Source organism: Panthera uncia, chromosome F1, assembly GCF_023721935.1.
Source record: "Panthera uncia isolate 11264 chromosome F1, Puncia_PCG_1.0, whole genome shotgun sequence".
Taxonomy (NCBI): Eukaryota; Metazoa; Chordata; class Mammalia; order Carnivora; family Felidae; genus Panthera; species Panthera uncia.
The window spans coordinates 563,948-574,534 of record NC_064813.1 but is presented as its reverse complement, the minus strand read 5'-3'; the positions used below and the strand labels follow the sequence as shown (position 1 = coordinate 574,534).

Sequence of the window (10,587 nt, the reverse complement as noted above, 5' to 3'; positions counted from 1 at the left end):
TGATCTCGCGGTTCGTGGGTTCGAGCCCCGTCAGGCTCTGTGCTGACGGCTCGGAGCCTGGAGCCTGCTTCGGATTCTGTGTCTCCCTGTCTCTGCCCCTCCTCTGCTTGTGCTCTCTCTCTCAAAAATAAATAAACATTTAAAAAAATTAAAAAAAAATAAAGTGAGCCTAACAAATGCTAGTTATTGCTTGTGGCTCCTACTGTCCCGATCTCATCTTGTCATTGCCGTCCGGCTGCCTCGTGGGGGTGAGGCTAGCTTCCTGAGTGCCAAGAGCTCAGCGTCCTTTCTTCTCGTTAGCATCTCAAGAACGGGCAAGGGTCCCACTCCTCCCCATCTTGTAACGGCTTCGGGGGACTCAACTCGCAGGATGGACCAAGCAGAATGCTTCGTGTTGGAATGCTGTGTGGACACAGAGACAGGTCCATGGGATGCCGCGTGGACAGAGACAGGTCCATGGGATGCCGTGTGGACAGAGGCAGGTCCATGGGAAGGGCTGGGACTCAGGTCGGCTCAGTCCAACTCTTCCCTGGAACTTTTCATGTTGGAGGCAGAGACCTCTCACTTCTTGGACTGCAGAGAGGAAACACATAAGCCTGAGGTTTCTGATGGCTACATCCCATGCCATGTGGATCTGTGGTCAACGCAGGGCTCTTAGCTGAGCCTCAAGAAGATGTTTACAAAATGGTTATAAAGGAGTGGGGAGTCGCTGGCAAAGCACAGATTGAGACAGGGACCTGGACCGTCTGTCCCTTTGCCACCTTCAAGGCGGTGAAAGGGCCATGGCTTTGAGCCATCACCACCATCCACGCAGCACAAGTGATAACCGGGCCCACAAGCAAGTTAGATGCAGATTCTCCTGGAGGGTCTCTGCTCCCTGTTGGGAATCAGCTCACCTCAGCTTAACCTCAACCTGTGGGCTTGACAGTGAATCTGACCTCCTAGTTCCTTTGAGTTGGAACATCTGCAACATCAAAGTGAAACAATGGCTCCCTTTGAAGCACAGAAAAATTAACTGGAAATAGAACTATTCTGGTTTCAATGGGTCTGGTTGTAACGAGATGTGGAATTGGAAAATACCCAGGGCTTTCTGATTTCTGAAGAAGGCAGAATCAATTGGCAATTGTTTGGTGTCTCAAAAAAGCATTTCTTAAAAGGCCATTATTGACTCTTGATTAGCCAGGGCACACAGAAAGGAGAGGAATATGGCCCCAGATCATTTCGGCGACCTTCCGAGCCCCAGAAGGGTGCATGCTGAGAATATTCCTTTAAGTCAGCATTTCCAGACTACCCCCCGCCTCCCTGCAGAATCACCACAGGATCAGGATGGAGGGAGAACATTAATAAAAGCTGGTCCAATGTGGAATTAATTCAATTACACAGTCAGCGGAGAAACACTCAGATCCCCCAGAGCCGAAGGCAATTGCTTTAAAACTCCTGATGTCTTTCAGTTCAAATGCGACTAATATCACTGCCAGTCTTTAAATTCTACAATAAGAGACACGGGCACGCCAAGACTTGACAGGAGGTGGTTTGCTTTGCCATCCATTCCTCCAAAATTCATTTTTTTTAAATGAGGATTTGTCCAGCATCCGACTCAAGAAAATATTACATAATAAAAGCGAACACAGCTTTCGTACTGCGTGTTCGCCATTGTTCTAAACTCCTTGTGCGCGTGAAGCTATTGAATTGTCACAACCCTGTGATTATATAGTCTAGCTCCTTCGCACGGATAGAGAAACCGATGCGTGGATGGGTTTTGGGCGTCACTCATCGGTTGAGTGATGCAGCATAGACTTGCGTGTGTGCGGTCTGCCTTCAGAGCCGGTGCCCTTGCCACTACCACGGAGAGCCACGTGATGCTGGAAAGAGCCCGTGAGCCAGAGACAAGTGGGTTCAGATCCAGTACTAGCATTCACGGCGGGAACATCTCAGAGACCTCGCTTGCCCTCACCGAGCCTGGTCCTCATTGGTGAAATGGCATAGTGCTTGTGCCACAGAGGTTATAAAATTAAGATAATTGATAATAATTATAGCATAATGATACTAATAAAGAAGATAATAGTGTGCCCCAGGGGCCCGGCTCCAAGTAAATACTTCATAAGGTTTGGCTGCTAGAGGGTAAGATGTTTTAATCCCACAATTTTGATCTGAGAGGTACAGATCTCCCTTGACTCACGATGGGGTTACGTCCCAATAACCTCGCCACCAGTTGAAAATATCCCGAGTCAGAAATGCATGTAATTACACTTCACCTACTGAACATCAGAGCCTCGCACCTTCAACACGCCCGTGACACCTACTTCAGCCAACACTTGGGCAAGCACCTCACACAAAGTCTATCTGAGAAGAAATGTCGGCTGTCCGGGGTCATTTCTTGGACATGCCGTACTGAACGTGAAGCTAGACAGGTGGTCAGTGAATTGACCCTGTCATCTCATGGCTGACGGGGAGCACGCGGAAACCGTCTGTACTTAAGCACAGCGTGTGATTCAGAATGCCAACGCCAGTAGGTTCTCCTCGACAGCATTTTCCAGCCCAAACTCCTTGAAGCCAACTCACTTCTGTGATCAGTTTCTAAATGGTGTGGTCAAGTCAATGCTTCCGCATTTTCCTGTTTTGTTTTCAACTTACAAACGTTCTTTGCATTGAGATTAACCATTTATTTGTCGGCGTTTGTGACGACGTCAAACGTGACCGATGACCGCCTCTGCTCTCGTGGGCTTTCCCTCGTGGGAATTATTTCTACCAGGTTCGGTTTCCACCAGCCGAATTCTACAGATCCGGGCATTGTAAAGAAAACCTGGTTCTAGCCTGTAACTTTGATTGGTAACAACTTGTTACTGTTGGCACTTTTAGCCACGGTTGAACTTACTTCGTGTTAATAGATGTCTACTGTTGTTCTGGGGCCGATTTTTGAAGTTCTCAATTGTCACCAACAAAAATGCTGCTTTTTTCCAGCAACGAACAATGTCCGTTTTATTTTGTTTTGAGAAGCCTTTTGAGATAATTGCAAAGTCACGTTCAGTTTTAAGAACAAAATACAGAGAGACCCTGTGTCCCTTTGCTGGTGTTTCCTGATCACATCTTGTAAACTATGGTATAGTACACTCCCCTCCCCTCCCCACCCCAGGACACTGACACTGACACAGTCCAGACACAGGGAGGGGCCCTCCTGCTGCCTTTCATGGCCACGCCCACTCTGCTCCCCCTGGACCCTGGGCAGTCCTGCTCCGCACCCCACATCTGCGGTCTGTCCTTTCCGTGACGTTGGGTAGATGCAGTCACGCACTGTGTAACCTTTTGGGATTGGCTTTTCTCACTTGGCAGAATTCTCTGGAGAGTCATCCAAGCTGTCGTGTGTTTCAATAGTTGTTCCTCGGTGTAGACGTCCCATGGTTTTTTAACCCTTCAGCCACGGAAGGACATCCGGCCTGTCTCTGTCCCTCTCTCTCTGCTTGTGGATACCCACTCACTCCAGAACCGTTACGTTCAATTGCCGTCTTCCTCCACTGAATCGCTTTTGCGTCTGTGTCAAAAATCTGGGGCACCTGGGGGGCTCAGTCAGTTGAGTGACCGACTTTTGATCTCAGCTCAGGTCGTGATCTCACGGTTCATGAGTTCGAGCCCTGTGTTGGGCTCTGAGCTGACAGCACGGAGCCTGCTTGGGATTCTGTCTCCCTGTCTCTCTGCCCCTCCTCTGTTCGCTCTCTCCCTCACACTCAAAATAAATAAACTTTAAAAAATTAATATAATTAGACATATTTATGTGGGCCTGTTTTCGGTGTCTCTATTCTGTTCCACTGAGGCAGTCTTGAGGCAATCTTGATTACTGCTGCTACGTCGTAAGTCCTAAAGCTGGGGGGACAGATTCCCCTCACCTGATTTCCCTGAAGTTGTTTATGCTTCCCTGATCTTTCCGTATACATTTTATGGTATTTTTTTAAATTTTTGTTCTCAACGTTTATTTATTTTTGAGGAGAGAGAACGTGAGTGGGGGAGGGGCAGAGAGAGAGGGGGAGACACAGAATCGGAAGCAGGTGGATGAATCTGCGAATTCTGTAAAGAGATTGACAACATTCTCTGTTCCTGTCCCCACGTCGCTAGGGTCTCTGGTGATACCGCGGTTTCGTTCGTGATGCCGCACTCTTGAGTCTTCCCTTTCTCCATTTTCTCAAACTTGGCAGAGAACGCAGTCTTTGTTTCATTGTTTCTCCCTACTTTTTTGTGTTTTCAGTTCAACTGATGTCTGCTCTTGCCTTCGTTATTTTGCTCCTGCTCTGGGTGTATGTTGCTTTCTTCTAGGTTCTTGAGGCACTAGCTTGGATTACAGAGTTGAGATGTTCTCTTTTCTAAAGTACGAACTTGGCGCTGGGCACTCTGCCGTCTCGGCACCGCGTTAGCCGTGGCCACGAGTTTGACACGAAAGTTCAGCATATGTTTCAAAACTTCCTTCTAGACTTTGACTCATGGCTTATTCAGAAGTGTCCTGGTTGGTTTCCAAGTGCTGGAGAATTCCCTGTGGTCACTGTTGCTGATTTTCTAGCGTGATTCCGTGGTGGTCAGAGAACACATGTTGTATGGTTTTCATTATTTAAATTTCTTGGCTTGATTTTACGGCCCAGGGTGGGTCCTGTCCTGGTGTCTGTTCTACAGGTGCTGGGAAAGAACTTGATTCTGCTGCTGCTGGGTCAACAGCCTTGTTCCATAAATGCTGAATCGATCCTGTGGGATGATGGTGGTGTTGAATCCTTGTGCCTTTGCTGATTTTGTGTTCAGTATTTCCATCACCTGTTGAGAGAAGGGTATTCTAGAACTACATTCTAGTTGATTCTACTGATTTGTCTGGTTCCACTGGTTTCTGTTTGGTATATTTCCTAGCTCCATTGTTTGATCACACATACTTAGGGTTGCTGTGTCTTCCTGGGGGATATTCCTGTTGTATTTTATTTGAAGTACACTGTACCTTATATTAAATATAGCCACTATTTCGCAAATATTTTCTTCTAGTCTGTGACTTGTTTTCTCATTCTTTCGATCGGGAATTTTCTTCTTGAGTTCTAGAAATTTGACTATGACATGTCTTGATGAATTTCTGTGGGTTTACCCTTTCTTGGGGGTTCACTCAACATCTCGAGTATGTAAGGTTAGTTCTTTTACCAAGTTTGTAAAATTTTTCAGCCATTGTTTCCTTGAGCACCTGTTCAGCTCTGTCTGCTTTGTCCTCTTCCTGACGTGAATGCTGGGTCTTTTGTCCCACGTGTCTGGGAGGCTCTGTTCCTTTTTTTTTTTTTTTTTCCTCAGAAAATTTTCCGTGTCTCAGTTTGGGTAACTTTTACTGTTCTGTCTTACACTTCAGCGAAGCTCTGCTCTGTCCCCTCCATTCTGCTGCGGAGCCCATCACCGAGCTTTTTGTTTCTGTTATTGTGTTTTCCAGTTGTGAACTTCCCATTTGGTGATTCTTTTTTTTTTTTTTTTAAGATTTTTTTTATGTTTCTTTATTTTTGAGAGGCAGAGAGAGACAGAGCATGAGCGGGGAAGGGGCAGAGAGAGGGGGAGACCCAGAATCCGAAGCAGGCTCCAGGCTCCGAGCCGTCAGCACGGAGCCCGACACGGGGCTCGAACCCACGAACCGCGAGATCATGCCCTGAGCCGAAGTTGGACGCTCAACCGACTGAGCCACCCAGTCATTGGGTGATTCTTTATGTTTTATTTCTTGGCGCAGATTCTCAATTCTTTCCCACTTATTTCAAGTGCGTTCATAATTGCTTGTGGAAGCAAATTTATTGTGTCTGCGTTGGAATCTTCAGCTCCTTCTCCCATTTATCATCTGTGTTGTCTTTTTCATTCAGTCTGAGATATTCTCGGTTCTTGGTGGGACGAGTGATTTTCAGTGGAAGCCTGGTCATTTTGAATTTCCTAAGACTGGATTTTATTGAAACCTCCTGTTTTTCTGCCTTCCTCTCTCACTGCTCCAGAAGGAGGGAGGTTGAGGCCTCGTTCCTGCCGGGTGGAGGCGGGAGTGCCCCCTCCCTGGAGGCCACACGGATACTCCCTGGCTGCTGGATGGTGACAAAACTCCTCACTGTCCCCGAGGCTTTGTCTTTCACCACCCGACAGGAAGAGGAAGGGGCATTCGGTTACTGCACGGTGGTCGTGGTGATGGTGGTGATGGGGGCCTCTGGGCACTATGCCAAACAGCTTACGATGACTCGTTAGTCACGCCTCACAAGTGTATGAGTGATAACCCTGTTTTTCGGAGGGGCAGAGAGAGGCTCGGGAAGGCAACTTGCTCAAAGCCGTCAGGCGCTAGGTTCGTGGGAGGTCTGAACACCTCACACACCATTCCAGAATGCTGGCGGTGCACGTGGCATTTGGCTGGAGAGGCGGATTCGTCGGAGGGACCAGACAAAGTCGGAGATTGAGGCAAGATGTAGCAGTCCTTCCGTCTTTCAGCAAAGGGGTGAGCACCTGAGTGGCCCTCGTCGGGGGAACCCAAGGCAGGTGAGGACACGAGACGGGGGCAGGGTCGAGTTCCTGCTACGTAAGGTGACAGTGTGACCCTCCCAACAAAATCCCTTCCTGGGTTACCTTTTGTGTCATTTCCAAAATACTAACGAGACAACCGGGTTTACTGTCTTTCTTTTCTAAAGACAAATGTTACATTGGGGGCTTTTAAAGAAAAACCTTTAGAACTTTTTGATAGAAGGCTTGGGATGTGATGGGTTGAATTCTACTCAGCTTGTGGCTCCTTCATTTAACAATGTCATGTTCCCGAATCACGCTTGGTCATTCATTCAGAGTCATTCAGGTCAACGAGACACAGTGTGTACAGACAGACGGCGTCACCCAGGAGAGACGGGGGGCAGAGAGAGGGGAAAGAAAGATTCCAATCGAATTTTGTTCCAAAACGCTGGATGGGACTGGCCAGAGAGGGGGAGTGTGCAAAGAATCAGACCCGAAGATGCTTGGATAGCATGGCTGTGGCAAAGCAGTCAGGCAGCGGTCCTGAGGGACTTATAGACACATCCTGTCAACACAGAGGGAAAGCAGAAGGGTTCACAATCCGGTGGGGAGCTATAGAGAGCCGTTTGCCCAAAACATGCCACAGAACACGAGTTCCACAGAGTGATCTAAGGGAAAAAGGGTCCCATGGTTCGTGTGGAAGGCCTGGTTAGAGAACTGGAGTTCTTTGCTGCAGGCCTTGTCAGAGCCTTTAAAACGTTCAGGTGCGTTATAAACACCCCAGAGGGGAGGTAGTATGCAGGGTTCCGGAAACCACTGGTTTACAGAAATCCCCCCACTGAGCCATTCACAGACTTTTTTCCTTTCTCGGAGATTTCTTGTGACCACTGTAACCTCACACTTTACCTTACACGGATTATTTCGTCATCCCTCCAAACATCTCTTTGCGGTTGGGGTTATAATTTGCAAGTTCCGGGACAGGAAAAGCCTTATGACCCAGAACTGAACCCCCGGCTGTGGATTTTTCTCTACTTTCTCAACAATGTGCCTGATGCGCGCTTTGAAGACGACTGGAGCGCTCAATGACTATTTTCTATTTAACCCTGAATTTACCAAGGCAAGCAATTTTCTGAGCCCCCCCCGCCTTCCACCCAACCCTCCCAACTAACCCCAGTGAATCACAGAACTCGTTCACGAGAGGACACGGCAGTATTTTATATACTTTCTCGAATCAACGCTCAGTTCTAATCAGAGTGCCACGCACCACCGCCCCCCCCCCCCGGCCTCCCCCCTCCCGCGCGCCCGCCCTCAGCAGCCCTGCGGCCCCGCCTCCTCCCACGCCCGCCGGTCCAGGAGGCTGCCGGCCAGCGCGCGCGCCTGGTCCCCCCGGGAGGCCCTGGAGAGCTTCTCGAATTCCTCCAACGTGGCGTCCTGCTCCCGGGAGATGTGCTCCCTCCTCTGCTGCTTCCTCCGGATGGCCTCCTTGATGCCCTCGATGTGGCACTTGCCCTCCTTCTCGGCTTTCAGCTTCAGAATGTGCTGGTTCTCCCCCCGCAGGACGCCGAGCTCGTCCCCGCCGCCCCCGGCCCGCCGCGCCCTGCGCTCGGCCAGCTCGGTCAGCAGCCCCTTGTGCGCCGGCACCTGCTCCCCGGCCTCCGCGCGCCGCCGCCGCACCTGCTGCAGAGGCTCCCGGGGCCGCTGCGCCCCGGGCCCCAGCTCCCTCCCCAGGCCCGGCTGCGCCCCCGGGCACCGCTGGGCGCCCTGCTCCTGGGACAGCTTCCTCAGCAGCTCTTCGGCCTTGGCCTGGCAGTCCAGGAGCACCTTCCGGGCCTGGTAGTTGACCAGGGAGCTGAGGTTGGTCTCCCGGACCGGCTCCTGGGTGTCCGTGGGGTGCAGGCCCTGCCGGGGACCCGCCCGCTCGGGCCTCTCGGGCCCCGGCGCGCTCAGCTCACGGCTCTGCCGGGGGGTCGCCGGCGCGAGCTTCGGGGCGCGCTCCGGGTCGTCGTCCGGCCTCGCGGGGCCGTGGCGCCGTCGGACGCGCCGCTCCTGCTGCCGCCACTGCTCGCGGCTCTCGTGCAGAAGCCGCTCGCGCTCCCGCTCCAGGGTCCGCTGCACCTTCTGGTCCGAGAGCCTCAGCTCCTCCCAGGCGTCGGCCGCCTGCTGCTGCAGCTCCCGCATCCTCTGGGCCTTCCGGAGCCGGGTCAGGACCAGGGCCACGATCTTCTGGCCCCTGGAGGTCGTGAGCGCCTCCTCCAGCTCGGTCCTGAGGAGCTGGGCGCGCGGGCTCGGCCGCTCCTCGCGCGACGCCGACGCTTGGGACCGCTGGCGGGCCGCGGACTCCCCGGGGTCACTGCCTTCCAGCAGGTGGGCGCACGCGCAAGCCGCCCGCGCCCCGCACTCCTGGGACCGCCCCGAAGACCTCTGGGACAGAGCCGAGGACAGGGACCGCCGACCCGCTCCTCCGCACGGCGGCACTGCCCACTGGTCTCCGTTCTGCGCCCTGTGCGCCCCGAAGGTCCCTCCCGGGGGTCTGGACGCTCCCTCGGGGCAAGGTGGGGGCGAGCCTCCCCGGGCTGGAGGGCAGTGCCAGGGCCCTGGGGGCTGCCGTCGCCAGGCCGGGCTTTGCGCGCCGGCCCCCGGCTCGCCCCAGGCGTCCTCCAGGCGCCGTCGGTGGGGCCGGGGCCTCCTGGCGCCGTCCGGGGGCCCAGTGGCCACGTCGGTCAGGCTGCGGCTCTCTCGGGGCGAGTCCGGGCACCTGCGCCTTCGAGGCCGCGCAGTGGGCGCGCAGCGCGCATGTGGCGAGGGTGTCCCGGCCTCGCTCCCCGAGCCCGGGGTGGTGGCCCCCGAGCCCGGGTCCAGGAGGGAGCTCGGGCAAAAGCGGCCTAAGCCCTCCATACTCGCGCCCGTGACCGGCCCCGCGGCGCTGCGGGGGGCCCCTGGGGGGGGGGGGCTAGCCCGGCTCCGCGCCTGTGACGCCCCGGCTACTTCACAATGCTCCCCGGCCGGGCCTTGGGACAGCCCCACCGCCTGGGGCCGCAGGTATCAGGGGGCCCAGAAGCTGAGGGTGCACGGGGAGCCCCGGGGGTCTCAGGCGAGGACTGAACTCGCGTGTGTACACCTTCACGTGGCGGGATTTTAACGGAACCGGGAGAGGGCGTCACCCCAGCATGGAACGCGGAGGGCTGGCGGGGTTGCCCGTGTGCGCTCACGCCCCCCCCCCCCCCCCCCCCCACGCTTTGCCGGTTAAGTTAGCAAACCCGAGTCTGTTTTGTTTACTTTTTTTTTTTTTCCACTTTAGAACAGAAAAAGACTAGTCTATTTTTTCCCTAATACAGCAATTACTGCTTTTGTCAAAACGTGAATGTTGTGCGCACACTTCTGAAACAGCATCAGGTCGTTTCTTCCTTGTGGAGGCAGCTGGGGCTGCGGGGGAGTCACTGGATCTGGTCCTGCAGAGCTGAGTCTGAATCCTCCCCTCCCCCACCCTACCGTGTGGTCTCCGGAAGTTCTGGAAACGTGGAAACGTGGAGGAGGGGCCTGACGTCATCTGGGCGGCAGGACCCCTGAGGGTCAAGGGCTTAGCGTGTAATAAATGTTATCTTGACGTCCTGCTGGGCCTCAGTTAAAAGTTGTAAGACTTCACCTGTGGGTTTACGGAAAGTTTCGGCAGATTCCTAGCTTAAGAAGAGAATGGAATAACGGAATTAGTACCATTCTGAAGCAGGCCCCGTCATGTTTGTCCTGTGCTCTGCATCTGACAACGTCCCCTCCTTTCTCCGGGTGCGGTGAGGACACAGCTCTGGGCAATATTCTCAAATACGGTCTCTCCTTAAAGAAGAGAGATGAGGATTCCCGCCCCACCCCCCACCCCAGCTGCTGCACCCACATCTCTGAATGTCACAGGCAGGGCCGGTAACGCTGGTAACACTTCCTTGAGAGGAGGCTGCAGCCTGGCCCTGAGAACTCATTTCCCCACAGGTCACGTGGTCAATGGCAGGGTGTTCAGATCCACTTTTTTCCCATGGTGCCATGCTGCCCCCAGGAAATGCATTTTCAGTTGAGGCCTGTGCTGTGGACCGCCTGTCCCCCACCAACACCCACTGTGTTGGTATTTGGAGGTGG

The 10,587-nt window shown here is 53.5% G+C and overlaps 1 protein-coding gene across 1 annotated transcript; it reads right to left on the bottom strand.

The window, feature by feature from the left end:
- Positions 1 to 7,763: 7,763 nt before the first annotated feature.
- Positions 7,764 to 9,490, bottom strand: CCDC185 (coiled-coil domain containing 185). Its single transcript, XM_049633774.1, has one exon. It carries the CDS (start codon positions 9,358 to 9,360, stop codon positions 7,774 to 7,776), a length of 1,587 nt encoding a protein of 528 aa, XP_049489731.1. The 5' UTR covers positions 9,361 to 9,490; the 3' UTR covers positions 7,764 to 7,773.
- Between the last annotated feature and the right edge of the window lie 1,097 nt (positions 9,491 to 10,587).